Source organism: Polyodon spathula, chromosome 25, assembly GCF_017654505.1.
Source record: "Polyodon spathula isolate WHYD16114869_AA chromosome 25, ASM1765450v1, whole genome shotgun sequence".
Taxonomy (NCBI): domain Eukaryota; kingdom Metazoa; phylum Chordata; class Actinopteri; order Acipenseriformes; family Polyodontidae; genus Polyodon; species Polyodon spathula.
The window spans coordinates 16,804,178-16,823,338 of NC_054558.1; the positions used below are offsets into that span (position 1 = coordinate 16,804,178).

Below are 19,161 nucleotides of genomic sequence, written 5' to 3' on the forward strand. Positions count from 1 at the left end.
TCTCTCTCTCTGACTCTCAGTAACAGCTCTGTTGTTAGTCCCTGGAGAAGTTCATTTCCTCTGGCACTCGGACAGACACTCTCTCTTACTGCCTTTCAGAGCAAGGGAAGCGTGACTGGACTGGGAAGCCATTATCCAAACCTACTCATGGAAATTAGCCGTAGGAGCGCTTTGTTAGAAGGCCAGTTTTACGGGCAGTGCCTTTACAAATGTTTGTTTATTGGAAGAGCAGTGGGATATGCAAGCTTCTCGTTCCCGGGCGGTCATATTCAGCAGCCTCTTTCTGCATGAAAGACCTTCAGCAACTTGTGCTGATCTTTGTGTGCTGAAGTACGTGAAAAGTAAATTTCCAGGGGAATTGGTGTTCCTCCCAGATGTCTTTTGCATTGAATACACAGTGGCTAGTTGCTGTTTTGTGAGTTTATTTTCATTTGTATTATTTATACATTAAACAATTTTAGGGAAGTCCTGTTAATTTTACACTGTAGCGCTTTAACTAGCCCACTGGGGACCCACAAGAAGTATCCCATTATAAATCACAGCAAAGCTTTGTTCAAAGTGTCCTCTGCACAACAGAGATTCAGCTGTATTAAAAACATGCTAGAAGTAAGAAGTCGACACTGACATGTTTTAAATCTAGAACTCATTGGTAATGCAGAATGACCCCAGAAAAGGGTTCCAAGTATGTAGGAACTGAATAGAAATAGCTGACAGCATGTTACCATTAAACTTTCCATGTTTGCCACAATGTAGTGGTTTCCTGTTTTTATAGCAGTGCACTGAAGTGCAGATTGAAGCAGTTAATACTCCCCTGAGTAAAACCCCCTGCAGTGTGGGCAAGAAACTCATTACTGTGTATCCTGTGTGGTACATCTTATTCTTTAAACATCACAGTGTATCCTTTTGTCCCTGCTGCAACAATGCTGGTGCTCTGAATGAAACGAGTGGTGTATTGTGGGTACAGCAAACCAGCAGTGTTGCAGGAGGGAATGTGATCTGGATACCCTGCAATGTTTAGAACAGTTTTTTTTTTTTTTTTTTTTTTTTTTTTTTTTTTCCCCCACCCAGTCGAAAACTGAAATGTATTGCCTAGTTGATTTATGATTCGTGATGTTTGATTTATAAATGTGGAGAGAGTCAGCATAATGTGTACATTGTTTCATGTAAATTTAAATAATACTTTAAACCCCTGCAAAGGATATAGTGGGGCCATCTATGGGCATGTTTTATAGCTAGAGAAGCACTTTTTGATGAAACTTGCTAATTCAGCAGCTTATTGACAGTATCAGTATATGGGTTTATAAGAAGTGCTTTACATATTTAGCAAGCTCTTTGTCCAATTCTGATGCAGATATCCAACGATATTCCTTAGCACAAATGTATTGGGGTTCTGGATTTCATTCAGTGTTTCCTTGCTCCCCTGCAGGAGGCGATTCAGCTGGATGGGGAGGTCTTGTTTGCCCTCCTCCGAAGGGTCTCCACAGTGGCCTACAAGCACCTGAAGAAGCACAAGATCGACCCCGTCCTCTACATGACGGAGTGGTTCATGTGTGCTTTCTCCCGCACCCTGCCCTGGGCCTCTGTGCTGCGCGTCTGGGACATGTTCTTCTGTGAAGGTAAGCCACGCCCTCATCCACTTCACATGCCTTGCCTTACACACTTCTGTTTGCGTCATTTGTGGTTTTATTATCGCTAGGGTTGCATGTCCCTGTATGTCACTCTTCAAAGTTTTACACTTATATGGATAACTGTGTAGCCTAATTGTGATGTAACAGGACATTGTTTAGCACAAGGCATTTGACGATGGTAGGAGGTGCCTGTCCCTTAATCTGTCAGTGCATCAGTATTTTTTTTTTTTTTTACTTCTTTCTAGAGAACCACTTCTCCAACCTGTTATTGAGAGAAGCCTTTGCAGAAACCAACGCCCAATACAGCATTTTGTTTAGTGGATGCATATCATGCTGATGTTCAATTTCATGCTCTAAATGTGTATTGCCAGGTGCGGATGTCAGTTGCTAATGCACCACCTAAGTAAAGCATATGCACCAATGTGTGTCACTCCTCTCATTCTCTCTGCTCTGCGCAGGAGTGAAGATCATATTCAGAGTGGGGCTCGTCCTGCTGAAGAACATGCTGGGCTCCTCTGACAAGCTGAAGGTGTGCCAGGGCTTGTATGAGTCCATGGAGCTGCTGAGAACCGTGGAGCCCAGATACATGCAGGAGGGCTTCCTGATGAGAGAGGTACCAGAGGGGGCTGAGGGAGTAGATAAGAGGGCTGGGGTATACTGTCCAAACACCATGCCTATTAGCAGCCTTGCATTACATTGAAGGTCCTTGTATTTATTTTCATTTAAAAGGGTGCACGTTATTATTGTTTCCTGTAAAAAAAAAAAAAAAAAATTGTACATATCTACCATGTTCCTGGATTTCTTCATACAGCCCAATCAGTATCAGTAAATCATTTTTTGTAAAAAGGCCTGTTAAACCCAGATACATTTAAACTGTTGAACCAGAGGCATGTTGGCAGCGCAGTGCTGTGTTATATCAAAGACTGTTGGAGCAGAGAGCCTGTGTGTGAGGGAGGTGGTCAGAGTGATCCAGTGTTAGAACATGCTGGAAAAGCCTTATAGCTGAGTTTACTGCCATCTACTGGCTGGTGTTATAAACTGAAAGCTTATGTTTAAAATAAGAACACAGTGATGTAACACATTTGACACAAGGTTGATGATGGCCTTCTGTTAAATAGAAATCCCCATTTTTTTATTTATTTTTTGGTTTGTATGTTAAATTTAGCAAATAAAGCTATAGCGATTAAAAGGAAAATAAACATAAAGTTTCTATAATTTGAAGTCCCATTTTATTGTTCTTCAGTTATGAATGAATAAACCAATCTTTACAAACACAATTTAGAAATTCTAAAAGTAACTTCAATTAGTCATTTACCTCTGTCATCTCCCATTGTCTTCGTTTCTAAGTGAGTTATTTTTGAAATGCTATAAAAATTAAACTAAATCCATACAATAATGATGTCATTTGGCAAGCCTGTTGTCTTTAAAAAGCCTAGAATCTAAACCAAAATATATTTTGGTTATGATGTAGTGTAGTTAGGATTCTTATGAAGAAGTATTTTGACAACCGTATTGATTCTACCACAAATGCAACTAAAGCATTGGTGCCAATGGAAATGACTCCAAACCTGATTTCTCTGTGCTCTGTAGATTACTGCTGTGGATATGCAAAGCATCTGTGATTCATTTACTGGTGATATTTCAAGAGGGCTTGCAGTCAGAAAAGCCACATTTACTGTGCATTGTCAGCCGTTGGGCTTTTATTGGTGTGCTAATGCGTTCGGAAGATGTTTGTCTCCTTTTAAAAATTTACTGAATCATGGAGCTGAAATTAATTCCAGTGAACCGTAACTAATATGTATTGCCATCACATCGTAGGTCTCAAAAGATGGCAAATGTGTATATGCTTTAATGAACCAAATTGATCTGCTCCTCAGTGCTGCCCTTCAGCTGTGTCCTTGCATTCAGAGGTCACATTCAGGATCACAGATACTTTGTCATGGGAAAAGCAGTGATTGGTTATAGTTCTGGGAGACGAGCGTTAGGCCTCAGTGTTTTTTATTAGATTTTTTTTAGCTTCTCAGGCCCCAGTCACTCTCGTTTGCTAATGATGTGTTTTCAATATCACTGCTTTCTAGGATTTATTTTGTTAGCTCCATGTACTTGAAGATGCTTTTTAAATAGGATCTGGAGTGTGGAGAGACTCTTTCCCTCGTGTGTCTTGTCTGATCTAGAAGCTAAGCAGGGCTGGGTCGTGGTTAGCACAGTACTCCTCTTTATTGTCATGGCTCCCATTTGCCTCATAATGCTTTTCCACTAGCACTTTCATACTTGTTTTAAGGCGGAACACAAATAGCTAGGTCTCGTAACTATGGCTTCTCACTACAGCATTATAAAGCACTGTAATAGGATCGGGGAATTGCCATGGTGGTGTTGATTGGCCAGTAGGGGGAACTCTCTCTAAATGAGAGCAGTTTTGAGTAAAACTAAAGGAACTAGGTAATGGGCTGCCAGCCTAAAACACTGTGTCTGCTGTTTGTCCTCAGATAATCGAGCTGCAGGTGTCGGAGCGTGACATTGAGAAGGAGCACCTGGTGCAGCTGAAGCGCTGGAAGGAGACTCATGGAGAGCTCCGCTGCAAGTCCCCTCCCAGAATGCACGGTGCCCGGGCCATTATGATCGCCGATCCGCCCACCCACAAGGACCTGCGCCAGACTCCCACTATCATCATGGAGCCCCCCCTTGAAGATGCCAGCTCTAAACAGAAGAAGAAAGGGAAGAACAAACGAGAGCCCCCCAGCAATCCCCCCCCAGAGACCCTGAGTCCCGCCCACCCTTCAAGCCCCACCCTCCAGAAAGACACTCCCCTGCAGCAGTCCAACCAGAGCCTGAGCTCCAGCAGCACTGAACAGGACACCTACCTGTAGCTCTTCTATTGTGAGCCTGTGTTACCACATCCTGTTCCCATTCAAAGGTTTCATCAAAAGGGGCAGGATCGCCCCCACCTGACGCCACTGTTATGAAATCCCTCAGGGCTCCCTGTATTTTTCCTCTTTTATATTATACTGCTTCTTCCATCAGGGTATCCCTATTAATTAACTGTCCGTTAATGAAAAACTCCTTCTTATTTCCTACAAGCCTGGGGGCATATTGCTGCCTGCGTTGCTGTGTCACCTAGTGCTGTGAGAGATTTAGTTCATTTAGATTGTATTTTACAACTGTTCATCTGGGGATCTTTCCATTGGTTGTGAATAAGAATGCAACTACCTGCTCCTATATGGAATAGCTCCCCGTCAAGTTGCCAATAAACCCACGGTATGGTGAAATTCAAAAACGATCAGCTGATTTTGAATATAACAGAAGTTCTGGGCATCTCGTGCAGCACTAGCTTGTCTGCAGTTTGCGAACCCACAGCATGGCAGACGCACCTCCAATAAGCACCCACAAATGCCCCCATTTTGGTGTTCCCTCAGATCCGTATCTCATACTCTTTTTTTGGGGAACTTGGAAGGATTTTTTTCTGTGGTGGTTGGTTGTAATTGGTATTTTCTAAGGGTAGGGAGGTCCACCCACACCCACACACACACAAACAGCCTGAACAAATACAGGCTTTTGAGTGTTTAAAGGTACTTGCTGTATTAACTCAATCTAGAAATGTTTTTAACCTATTGGGGAAGGCTGTATTTTAGCATCTCAAACACAGCAAAGGAAACTATTTTTGTGTGGGTGTTGTTGAAGGGTTGGTGGTAGGGGTGTGAATTGGATCAAGGCTGTCAAATACCCAGCTGTACATGTTATAGCTTTCTGAACTATATAGGTTAGTTTTTTTTTTTTTTTTTTTTGTTTCTTTCAAGTACATGTTATAGAATTAAAACATAAGCTCATGCACTTTGATACTGGATGTATGATTCAAGGCACAAGCAACAAAAGAAAACAGTGCCGAGTTCTTTGAAAAGGGTCTTTTCAAAGATTTAATGTGTTAGGTGCATGGAAGAGTGACGGACACAATCTGGATGTGGTTTGTTTTCAAGTCCAGATTCATCTTGTTACTACTTCAAGCAAACTTTTTCTCCATGCAATTATTTCCAGTGGAATCTGAACTGGTCACGTTACACAGTGTCAAGTGGCTGAAAGGAATGTTTTATGCTGGTTCCCCCTTGTGGTTGAAGTGGGGTATGACTACTTTTCTAAATCTGAAAAAAAACAAGACTTGCTCCTTTTCAACATTTATTTTTCAGGGGTTCACAAAGTTGTGTTCTTTATTGAACAATAATATTCAGTCTGACCAGTAATGACATTGTCTGATCAAATGTGGCCAGGCGGAGATTTCCAAGTTGAGAAAAATCCCAGCAAATAACAGGTGCCCGTCCTACCAGATTCTCTTGTTAACTTTATTATGGTATTTTGTGAGCCTCTGAAAAACAAACAAATAAAACACGCAAACAAAATAGGATAGAACTGTAAACTTTTATCCTGAGCGGGGTTGTCTCATTAATAGAATTAAATAGTGGCCAGGAAAATAATTTCCATAGCTTTGGCACAGTGTTCTATTCTTGTGATCTCAACAGCCACCATATACACATTTGTAGAGAACCCATTTTTTTTGCTACAGAAGTTGAATCGCCAGCTGCAGGTCTGTCTAGGAATAAAAAGCTTAAGCCTTGGTGCATTCAGTCAACACAGTTCAACGCATGATGAACTAAATCGCGGGCTCCTCTTACCTGCAGTCACTCGGGGCTGGGAACAATTGCAGCTTTTCAAAACGTTAATTTAGACATGCAAGCATGTGACATTTACCTGTCGCACTGTACCTGTACGTTACCACCCGGGGGTCTGATCTCAAAGCATTGAACTCCAGTCTTTATCTTAACTTCTGTTTACTGAGCATTCTTGTGGTGCTGAGAATCTTTGAACAGTAGCAGCAGCAAGTTGTCATCTGTAGTGTTGTCTAGTGAGAATATTAAAATTACATTTAAAACCTTTCTTAATAAGGTATCGCATCATTTGTATTACTGGTTTTGTAGTTAAGAGTTTGAGAACAGGCCTCATAATGTGCAAGTGGAAGATCTGAGCCAGATATATAGATGCCTTATTAAAGAAGCTGCATGACCGAAATTCTCTAGCAGTCACAGGGTGTGTCTTAATCTGTGGTGGACGGACCAATCAGTGTTAAATCAGTAAAGTAGCTTTAAAATAAATGTTCTTTATTTTCTTTAATGTCCACTTGCATTTTCTTTGCTGTTTCTAACTTCTGTCATGACAAAATCTAGCCTGGATTATGTATATCTTTGACTAGAATTGAAGAGCAGCTCAGAGTGATTGCGAATATCATACAAGGAAAATACATTTGAAGCTACTAGGGAATGAGCTGATCAATGACACAGTAATCGTCTTCTGTCAGGTCACAGACATGTGCGCTAAACTGTACAGTCTTAACTTATATCGATTGTGACAAAGTTCTAAGACCACGTCTTGCAGTGGCAAATGAAAACGAAGGGGGATTTGCTTCCATTCCTATTTTGTCTGCGTTTCACGTTTCAATTACAAAAACTCACGATGCGATCGTTCCTTCTTCCATCAAGCGCTTTGGAAGTCACTTTGACCTCCCATATGTCAGACTGCTGGCTTATTTGAAAGACTCGACTTGTATTACAGATGTATAGGCAATACCTAAAAGGAAAAAAAGGGAACTTAAAAAGTTAAGTTGTAATGCTTGGAAGTGAATGCCATGATGACACTAATGAATATATGAATTTTCCAGCACTTTTGTAAAGAATATATAAGCTTTTTTTAAATGGAGACGCCAGGTATTGTATTTTGTTGTGTTTTTTTTTTTTTTTTGTATAGCAGCTTTACCAAACTGGCAAACGAAACGACTAAAACCGTACACTCCAACTGTATTGTTTGCTAGCTCTACATTCTGTTGAGCAATAAATACAGATATTCTTAAATAAATGATAACCAAGCTCTGTCACCCATTGTGCTCAATAGCCTCATTATCACTGGTCCTTATTGTGCTGAATGAGGTATTGGATTATACAAACTATATACTATAGATTTAAAAAGTAAACCACTGCTTCCTGGTATCATCATTGCTTGTGTTGGGTCTTGACTGCATCCGAAACTACTGCTTGCAGTACCAATGAAAGCTCGACAGCCACTAACAACTGAGTCATGAGGACCAGAGGAACTGGACAGTGTTCTCAACCTTCAGTCAGGAAGTGAGGGGGCATATCTATAGAGATAACAAACAAGATCACCTGCACAACAATAAAATAACCAGTGATAGAGAGGAATGTTTAGATTGAGTTGTACAAAATTAATTTTCTACTGCATATGCAGTAAATTATGGGACCATCTAGGCCAGTGGTAGGTGATCTATTCCAGCCCTCGTCCTAAATGAGTTAATTGTCCCTTAGCAGCTTCTAAGAGACAGCGGTGCATACCTGAGTTTCTCTGTTGATGAAATACCACAGAGCCCCCGACACGCCTAGCAGCTGCTTCTTTTGGGCAATTGGAGGGGGTGATTTTATATAGTGTATTCTGAAGTCATTCCTGTTGTATTTAATACTGTTTCTGTACAAACTCCATTTACCTGAAATAAATTTGATACTATGCTCAAATTTCTGAATTCTTTTTTTTTAAATTATTTTGTAGTTCTTATTCTTATTAATATAAACAGGAAAAGTGATATATATTTTTTCAACTACAGATTTACTTCTTTATAATGTGATTTACATTGCATTCATTGCATTGTTGTCAAGGTGTAAAAGCTTGCTTGTATGTATAAATATTATCATATAGAGTGCTGTAAGATACAGCTGATATCCATTTCACTTACTGACCTCCCTGACTTTGAGTTAGTGAAATCCTAATTGTACTTGGTTGTATCGCATCAGTATTAGGGTCCAGTATATACATATATTTTTCTCCCTAATTTCGAATGCGAATTTTGTTCCCTCACGGCAGTTCAGGAGAGCTGAAGATCAGCGGCATCCTCCGGTTCCCAAGCAAATTCTTTCTTTACATCCACGAACTCGAGAGGTGTGTGAGCAACCAGCCCCTGGAGGACAAAGGCCAGCCCTGCAGGCGTCTGCTTTAGCTTATGGGGTGTCTGGCCTGTAGGGGCCGCTGTGACAGACCCTGCCAGTTTTGACTCCCAAACTACAGGAGTGCGAAGGTAAACTGCTAAGCAGACAAACGTTTTGACCATAGGTTTCAGGTCTTGGTTGATTGCATGATATATTTCCATATGTGAATGTTTCCTCTAGTCCTATTATTTGAAAGGAAAAAATGACACATTCATCTTACAAAACTAAGGAAGAGAAACAGCTGGCCAGTGCTCAGGAGACCTTGGATTATACTATTCAGTGGTTCAAAAAACAAGATTGTGGTGGTTGGTTTAGAACCTTGTTGCTCATCATTTGGGTCCTCCATCTGGCAAGTTCCATTGGTTGTGATGAATCACTTTTTCGCGCAAGTGGCACAGTAACTAATTAAGCAGATGCTATATTTGCTCTATTGTCATAAGTTTCCTCTGGTTTTAGTACAACAATAGTTCTCTTCTTTCTGGACTCAACAAGTAGAAATCATTAGCCTCATTCCTGCACGTTTCAGATTTATACAGCAAAGACACAAGGCGCCATTTGTGATCCATCGTTCATTATCCTGAGGCAGTAGCCAAAACAAAGCCTAATGGAGCGAGACTCCATTAAAATCAGGCCTCTTTCTACCACTTTAATGTATCTACTCGGCAAACTACAAACAAAGCAATCATGTTATTAGAGTACAGTACAGTGATTTTTATATATATATATATATATATATATATATATATATGATATATATATATATATATATATATATATATATATATATATATATATATATATATATATATATATATAAAACTTTTAGACTATGTCAATGGCCGTGGTTTAGAGGTTCATTCAGTAAAAAGTGTTCCGGTCAGGACTTTACTCTGAAATCGACAGGACTAGGTTCTGTCTATTAGAGCATATTGAGGGGTCTGCATTGACAGCCAGTAATTGTTCTACAAACAAATAATGAATATTACACCTAGGCCAAGAATTACTGTGCTTAAACTAAGTGATACATTAAAATCAAGAATGTTATAGAATTGAACATACATTTGTGGCTGATTTTGGTGTTTATTTGAACTTTCGATAGACAAGAATAATAGCTGCAAGCCCGCAAGTTCCACTGAAAACATATTAACCTAATAATATAATATTTATATGTAGTGTGTATATTGAACAAATCTTACAAAACTGAATATATATTTAATCCAGCAAAGTTAAGGACAGCACATGTATAACTGAGTCCCTCAAACTGAAAGCCGTGGTGTTCTAGACAGATTCATTATTCAATTAAGTGAAAAGGGATATTGAACAAAATGAAGTGAAGAGTTTTTTTTTTTTTTTTTTTTTTTTTTTTTTTTTTTAACACATTTGCTACACCACCTATTGAGTTTTTGAATTGCCTTTTTTTTTTTTTTTTTTTTTTGAGGAAAAAAAAAATCACAAAGAACCAAGATCACTCAGGTTCTCGTCAAAGCCAATTCAAGCCATTTAACAACCATTGCAAAAATGCCTGGCATTCATTTAATAACCCAGTCTAACGTGCCGCAGCCTGCAAAAAAACCCCAATGAGACTCTGAGAGGGTCGACAGACCTGCTCATTAAGTTCTTGTTTCAACCCAAGCAGACAATACACTGAGTAATATTTACTTTGGAAGACACGTAGATGTTATTAAAGCTTTACAAGAAGAACGGGATGAATTCCTTGAGCTTCTGTGGACACCTCATGTCATTTTGCGAGTGCTGTCAGTGTTTGGAAGTATATAATCTCCTGGTTGAGGTGCTGTTGAAGCACGTTGGCAGAGCCTGTGCTTAAAATGTTTATCCCTGTTGAAAGGCATCAGATGTGATTGTTATCTTTAGAGCTTGATGGAATTTCTTTGTGTGTGTGTATGTATGTATGTATGTGTGTGTGTGTATATATATATATATATATATATGCGCGCCTAGTCCTCACGAGTGCCAGTACCACACATCCCCCACCACAGCTGTAAAGAGCTATCAGTATGATAAGGTGGTTGATGACTATGATATATGTCAACAATATGTATAGAATAAGAAATTCCAATGAAATGTTTATTCACAATTTGATAAGTGGTTCTCTAGATATATGAAAAAAGGTATCACAGACAGACTTGGTTAAGGTTGAGGCTCTGAATTATACCAAATAATGGGCCGAACTATTAAAATGTTTTCTATTAAGCTTTACCCTTTTACAATTCATTAATTCCACCACTGTGTCATAAGTCACATTGTGTGGGGTTTTCAGTGCAATAGGAACAGTTTGTCAGCAGAGGGCGATATTGTGTTAAAGTGCTTGTGAAGCTGTCACCAGTGTAGCGGTAGGGGCTGTGTGCGGTAACCCTGACTGACTGAATAAGGCCAACAATTTGACTAAATGCTTACTGCTCATTAAATATCTGAATTGTTTAAAAAAAAAAAAAAAAAATTCAATATTAAGACTGTAATCAGTATTAAGACCACCATCTGCAGTCCAAACATATCAAGCCTCTGTTAACCTCTCTTGTAAGACCAACATGCTGTAGACTTACTGGCCCCTCTGAAAAACTGAATTAATACGGAAACTATTAAAAACTATTAACCGCGAATTAGAACAGTTTGCACAGCACAGAAAAGGAATATACCCGTACTTGCTTTTACAAAAAGGATCTTTATCCTTTTTTAAGAAAGTATACTGCATTTTCTATTAGCAACTGACAAGTACACATAATGCAAGTTATTGTAAAATAACTGCTAAACAGGCAGAGAAAACCAAATACGAGAAGCGAGAGAATTAAAAACAGCTGGTTTCACGCACTCTTATTAGCACTAATGTTACCTTTGGTAAAGTAGTCCGAGATTAAAGCTAACCGGGGGTCTTTAAAACCAGATGTAAAAATCTTTGATTTAGTCTTGAAAGAAGTTCCGCACCTTCTATCCCAGGACAGAATGATTCCTATGGGGACGGTAGAGCCTGGCTGGCGGAATGGCCTTTCAGAGAAGGACTAGTTGCCAGAAGGTCAAAGTGGCCAGAAGAACGAGGCCTAGGTGTCCTCAGATGCAGGGAGATTATGGAGCTGGTATATCAGCTGCAAGTCAACTAGCAGCCATGAAACAGTACGCTATAGCCTTCTGTTCCCAGTCCTGTCTATCTTCCCATAAACCAGCTGCAGTCTAATGCAATGGGCTTTTCAACATGCGGTAAGGGACAGGAGAGATTGTCTAATTAACACCTGCCTGGGAAAGGCTCTTAATGTTTCTGAATCAGATTAAATGATGAGAGAGTGTTCACTGGGGGCTGGAGGGGCTGAAACCCCTAGCAAGTGTTACTTTACTGTGGCTGTTGCTTCTACATATATCTCCAAACACAAGTGGAAGGCCTATCTCCTCTCAATCCATCCAGAAATGTTTAACTCTTAATTAATATCAATTAGTCGCCCTGCTTTATCTAAACCTGCTTTATCTCAGCTGACGGCCCTAAGTTTATCTTTGATAGCCCCTCACACCCCACAGCTGGTCTCTGTCCAGGGGGTGAGGTTCTTGCACTGATCTGCCTCCTGTCCAGAGGCAGCTTCATTGAGCTCTTTCCTATGTGAACCTGTTCTATCTGAACACGGCATTTTACCAACCTAGTCTATTGACATGATATCATGCACAAATCTAGACTTTACCCTGCTTTACCATTTAAAAAAAAAGCAAAAGCAAAATTATTCAAAACCTACTTGTTATTAAATTGGCTTTTGAGCAGCAGTAAATCCATCCAGCTGACACCCCCTAATCTTGATTCTGGCAGGGTGTTGACACCCCTAATAACCCAAACCAGGACCGTTTTCCAGCCAGGTCCCTAACTGCTTTCTTGAGCAATTAAACAATTGGACTAAGACTATGGACTGCTCACTTCAGCTATTAGGACTGAGTTAGAAGGTGGTCCTGGGCTGGTTTTTGAAGACCTACATCTGAACCCCATGCCCACAGACAACCCTTAACTCTATAAACCATGAACTGTGCTTCAAAGAATAAAAGCAGTCAAGTCTGCATGCATGTTTGTATTAAATCACCTTGAATGAATTCTAAAAGCTCCATAGTTACTGTACTGCTGCACTCAGGCACAGCTCCCACTGTGCTCTCTGTGCTATGTGACCCCCTCTCGCTTGTGTTCCAGCAGACTCTATCACTGTGTATGTCTCTGGCCGGGCTCTACCCAGTCTCAGCTCAGCTTAGCAGGGGATGCTTGCTGATATTTGCTTATGCTTGTCTATTTGTATCTTTAACTGCTTCAAAATAAAAACACGTAGGGGAGCAAAGCTTACACCAACATCAGCCTCAGGAGGTGTGAATAGTGGGCTTGCACACTGAATTAGAGGGTTAGTCTTTTTTTCGTTCTTCATCTTGCCTTTACTTTTTTATAACATTTGTGATCATTGTGAGTGGTTCTGGATTCTAGTGATCTAATATTAAGTTATCAGTTTGCTTTGTCTTTACCTGGTGTTGTAATTCTGAAATTGTAACTCCCTTTGACTGAACAGACATTCCATTCAAAGCATGTGACAATGTGACCTTTCAACTCTGCTGGGCTGGCCCAGCTCTCTCTCTTTCTCTCTCTCTCTCTCTCTCTCTCTCTAATATATATATATATATATATATATATATATATATATATATATATATATATATATATATGTAATATATATGACACACACACATACAGAGAGAGGGTGAATAGGTGGGAACAGCCAAGTTGAAAGGCAATTTTGAGTGGAATGACATTAAGAAGTTTGAGTCCTAAGCATTAGAATATTTCCAGACTTGTAAAGACAGATCTAGAGAAAACTTCTAAGAAGTCACATAAGAAAGTTTACAAACGAGAGGAGGCCATTCGGCCCATCTTGCTTGTTTGGTTGTTGCTGATATTTGCTCATGTTTGTCTGTTTGTATCTTTAACAGCCTCAAAATAAAACCAAATAGGGGAGCAATGCAAATTGAAGTGGTTGTAGCTAACAAATAATTTCATCAAGCGTACCAGTCATGCGTTTTCTTCCACTATATAGGATGGAAATGTAAAGAAACACATATTATAGCAAACACGAAAGTTCTGAGCTTGCTAGCCTTGCCTTCCAGAAATTCTGTTACTGCTTTATATTCTAGGTCACTTCACCCCAGCAGTGTCTATGGGTTCAAAGCATGTTACTGGCTGCAAACTATGTCAGTCATTAGGGGATGCAGCTGGTTGGTTACTGACAGGAATGAAAGCCCTGAGGGGTGGGGACAATTCTACTGTCCCGATGAAACCACCCAGGAAGTGCAAGATAGTCTAAAAACACGGCGTGCAAACAGATTATTTTACCACATGCTTTCTCACTACTTGGTTTTTAGGATGTATTGCAATATTCATCTAGATATGCATCAGGGCTCATTAGGGGTTATTATGAGGTATTGTATTTAGACGTCTGCTTGATGTAATATAAATATTGTTGTAATATTAGGTTCCATGATTGTCGGGGTATTGTTTTGTCAAATGGAAGTGCTCAGTGACTGGGCTAGATTGATGAAGCTCCAGTTAAAGTTTGCATTACATGGAACTGAATGTTTTTATGAGCATATTTTCATAGATTTCTCTGTTTATACAGTAAAATACAGTTTAATATGTGTTTCAAGTCTATTGTGTTGGCAATGTTGTGGTCTGCTAACGGTTCTGGTAGGGGACTCTTCAGGATGATACACAGGGATTTGAATGGCCTTCTGTGTTTTGTAATGGACATAGATAAATATCTTGAATTAGAAGACATGTATTTATTTGTTTTGCAATTTGCGACCATTTCTTAATGATACAACAGCTCTGATGACCAGTCACAATAGGGGCTGAGTAAACATTTAACCAAGTTCCAGAAACAAAAACAATTTGAAAAGGACAAAAACACAATGGAGACAGCATCAGCTCAGGTTAGGAGTCAGGACCTCATTCTAGGATTCCATTCAGCACTGACCCCTCACTAAAGTAAGCAGTATCTTGTTTTTAACTGAGTTGTCCTACAGTACATACTTCACTGTTTTTGTACTTTAGTCTTCATTTTCTAGAATAATCTATTACTTAGTAATTTTTCTAAACTATGCTCTAGATCATTTGTCAGGAAAATTGTAAGGGAGTGCTAAAACGATTTCATATATCCCTCCTTCCTATGTATTTATTTGAACTGCTTATATTACAATTAGAACACATTCATCATATAGTAATATTGTACAGAAATTATTAGGTTCGGCCAGTAGCAGTTTCTCAGCTGATTGCATGGAGTAGTTCAGGTTTCAACAGTTGAAGATCTTGTGTGCGTCCTGCTCCTGATGTCTCCAGGTTGTTGTGTATTTTAACTGCCCACCGTGTGCAATGAGGTAAAGGATTTGCAGACAGCATGGTTGGGTAACCTTTCTCCCAGCAAGCTGAGCATCAGGATTGCTTAGGGGCAGAGCCTGCTGCAGAGAGGTGTGGTTGCAGGCAACGACAGAAGGACCGGGCGAAACTGCACTGTTTCAAATGATGCCACGTTGCTAAGCAGATGCAGAGCTTGATCTAAGGAAAGCATATGTCCAAATGCAGCTGCTAAATTAGGTTTAATTAAGCTGTTCTGTCCATACATTGTACTTGTTATAAAAACAGAATAATTCATTAAAGTTCATGGAGCTCTGTGGTTATTTCACTCATGAAATAACCCTCTTATGTGGGGAGTTCTGATTGGCAAAACTAGACACAGTTTGATTGCTATTCCCACCTATGCAAGAGCTTAAACCATTTCAAACACTTTATATATGTGCGTGTGTGTACGTGCCATGAAACTCTGAAAAGTTGGACTGAATGTCGCTAACGAGCAGTGAAATAATGCAGGTGCTGTATCTCACAGATACAAAGCTTATTACTCTCCCCAGGGCTGCTGAAACTATTATAACTGGAGCCAGAAGATAAACGAGCAGTTTACCTTGAGGTGCTTTGAAAGCCAGATGTACAGTATATGATCTAATCTCCAGCAGGACAAGGGAGGCAGAATGTTATCAATCTGTGCAATAGAGCTTTGCGTGTGCAAGGAAATCCCACTGATGAGCGCAATGGCACGGCTTCTTAAACAGGATATCTGACTTTGCTCCCATGTATCGTCGGAGCTCCAGCATGCATCGCAGTGGATGGATGAGGTGTTTCATCAGTTTAGCACAGCTTTAGTTTTTTATCTTTTGGTGGGTCTCCAGGAACAAGGCAATAAAAAGGGAGTTGTGTTATTTACTGCCGTGTCGTGAGTTGCTGTGTGTGCTTGTTTTTTCCTTTCTGCCCTCTCTAGCTCTCTACTCTTGCCCTGTCCGTCTCTGAGTGACCCTGGAAATCCACAGGAAAGACCACAGTGCCCCACTCAGCACCCTCGTGCTGAGTTATGGCTCCTTCAGTGTTCATACTTTCAGCTCATATGGAAGACCTTTGGCAGCCTTGGCAGCCGTTTCCTGGCCTACAATATGGGAGACAAAAAAAAGTTCTAGTTTGTTCCCACAAGAAGTCTTCATTTTCTCTTTTTTTTTTTTTTAAATTGACGCTCTGTAATGTATTTGAAACCTAGCAGTCTTCCAAGATCACACAGGGCAGTCCAAAGATGTTCTTATAAATCACAACAAAAAAACTATATACTATACTATATATATAGTTTTTTTTGTTGTTGTTTTCAAATGAAAATTAATTAGACAACACTGATGCAAATTGTTCCACTTTTGGACTTTGGCCCAAGACACTTGAGACTAATTCAAGTTTGGGTATTCAGCAGATGTCTTTTAAAGGGATACTTATACATACTCTTAACGGTTCACTTCTTACCTGCTTAATGTCCAGGTAATTGTGTTCTGTATCATCCTCTGTGGTGGTTACTGCATGGATCAGTATTTATAGAAAATCTCCATACAAAATCTCTTCATTATGCACAGTTAGATCATGTTGCCAGTAAAATGCACATGTACTATATTTTAGTGTCTTATTCACAGCCACAATAGTTCACAATCTCAATACAGGAAGCACTGTATCATATATCAGGCCTGTATCCAGCGCTCGTCCATCACTGTGGAAATGGCTACCTGTGCTCTGTACCAGTGAGTTGCTGATGGGTGTGGTAGGTGTGTTCAGTGTAGAAATGGCTACCTGTGCTCTGTGCCAGTCACTGAGGACTGCAGTTTATTTCAAATGGAAATCAGCAGGAGCAGCAGTTAAGTGTCTCAATACAGAGTGAGATCACAATAAATCTCACCTTCACAGACATACTCTCCCTGGCATAGGGTTTAGTGAGCTGACAGCCAAGCTGGTCATTTGTAAACAGCGCAGAAACCCAATCTCCATAATGCAGCAGATCCTGGGTACACCACAGACACACACTGTGCTGGGGTGCTGCTTCTAGATGAGGAGTGACAAAAAGACACCAGGTCAAACTCATCTATCACCTCAAATAATGTGTTGGGTATTTATTGGGGGGCAATTTACCTATAAACCCTGCCCTAGAGGCATACATATTACCTGTACCTCCACAGGTCACACACCTCTCACAAGGGCAGCCTAAAGGCTCATTATTATTTGGGGTGCAGAACAAAGGACAAGAGGGTTACAGGTTCAATTTCTGCCTGTGGTGTAACATGCAGTACCCGGGATGGCGAGTGGTGGCTCTGTGATGTTTAGTTTAGTTTAGAAGAACATGGAGTCTTCCAGTATTGATTTGCTTAGTAGCTGCTGCCTACAATTTCATAAAGTTTTATTTTTTAATAGCTCGGTGGGCATCCTCTTATTCCACGACCAAGCCAGCTAACTCTTTACACCCAGAAGCTTCAACAGCAGATCTCGGTGAGCTGCCTGCATCGGTGGGGGTGGGGCAAATCTACCTGTGAGTGTTTTCTTACTGAATGGTTGGTTAGACTTTGTACCATGGATATTCACTATCTATCGAGCACCCCCTAACATTTATGAAACGAGTGCTGAGAACCACCAAACGACATGCAAATAAAATCAAATACAGAGTAACTGCTCTAGAAGTTTTTGTCATGAATTGTGAACAATGAAGATAAGATTATCTGTATGTTTAGAAATGTGCACTTCCTTCTGAGTAAATGGGGTGGAGAGGTCAGGCTGCATACACTATAAACAAGGCGTTTCATGAAAACGCAAGAATGAAATATCTGTCTGGTAGCTTGTAGCCTACACTGATCCACTGTACATTACAGTACTGGTGTCCATTGCTTATGAGCAGAGTAAGCTTAGAAGTGACTGATGGGGGAAGGTAAACTTACCTTGTACCAGATATCCTGTTTTAAGATGAAAGTACGTATATGCTATAACATATGTTTCTTTCAAAACACATTTGTGATAGCTGTAGCTAATGGAAGCGCTAAACGGATTTATGGAGTTATTTTGTTCGATACATTTCCTTTAATAGGATATCAAGTAGGTAAGAGGTAAGTTATAACAGCCCTGCCTGGAATGAAATGCCCAAGGCACTGCTTAGGTAGCTCTTTCTGTCTCCTAGTTCCCAGTTCTCAAAGTAAAGAGCGCACTATTGACTTCACTTTGTAGTGTCTGGTGATGGGAGGAGCCTAGTCACAAACTGTCTAAAGTTGTCCTTTGGGCAAATGCTACTTTTCAAAATGGGGTCACCCCAGTATCAGATCAGGTGTGGGCTGGGTCATCAAACTGGTGTTATTTCATTATCTAGAAATCTCTCCCAATTCTGGCTGGTTTAGCGCTCAGGTAATCCATATGACCTGCAGGTGTGAATTTCTGACAACAAAGAAGTGTTGTTAATGAACTGGACGTCCTCTGTGAAATGAAACAGTAAATAGTTTCAGTAATTGCGTGTGTGCTCGGAGCCTGAGGGTACCTGCCTGGGCGAGGGAGAGAGGGAGGCTGGCCAGGCTTGTGCACACCTGGGTGTATTTACCCCAGTCAGTCAGGCTGAAGGAAGGGCTGGGATTATTACCTGTCTGTGTTGTATGAGAGCCCCTCGCCTTCCCTCTCAACCCCCCAGCCCAATGCCAACTGCTACAGTGCCTACTGCCTTCCTTCCCCAGGCTGCTTCCCCTCACCATACCAAATGATCTTCAATGGCATAGTGGCACAATACAATGATTCTATATAAATTGGCAATCGTCACCAGAGAAACCCATTTTTTGGGGGTAGAATAAATAGCAAATGTCCCAACCAGTTGTTTTGCATTAGGCAAACAAACACCACTGTTGAATGGATTGCTCATTAAAATCTTTCGTATGTCTTTGAATTTCAGTTATATTCAGGGATAGAAATCATCAGTCTGAGTGGGATGGCCCAATCTCAAGTTGTTCTACATTAATTAATGTAACTCAGTTGTATTGTAAGAATCCCCTATGCCCCCATGCCTGGCCCATATGGCCCACTGTTTGTAAAACAAATAACACTTTTTGAAAAACATTCTCAAAAACATGCATCTGGTTGGCATTTGACCTACAGCGCTTGAGAG

General features: G+C 40.3%; 1 protein-coding gene across 1 annotated transcript in view; it reads left to right on the forward strand.

Annotated features, from left to right (window-relative positions):
• Positions 1-8,183, forward strand: part of LOC121299918 (TBC1 domain family member 10A-like) — a 31,007-nt gene extending 22,824 nt beyond the window's left edge. The window contains exons 7-9 of the mRNA XM_041228155.1: positions 1,427-1,616; positions 2,087-2,241; positions 4,115-8,183. Coding sequence (XP_041084089.1) covers positions 1,427-1,616; positions 2,087-2,241; positions 4,115-4,495 — 726 coding nt within the window. The 3' untranslated portion in view covers positions 4,496-8,183. The remainder of the gene's footprint in view (positions 1-1,426; positions 1,617-2,086; positions 2,242-4,114) is intronic.
• The last annotated feature ends 10,978 nt before the right edge of the window (positions 8,184-19,161 follow it).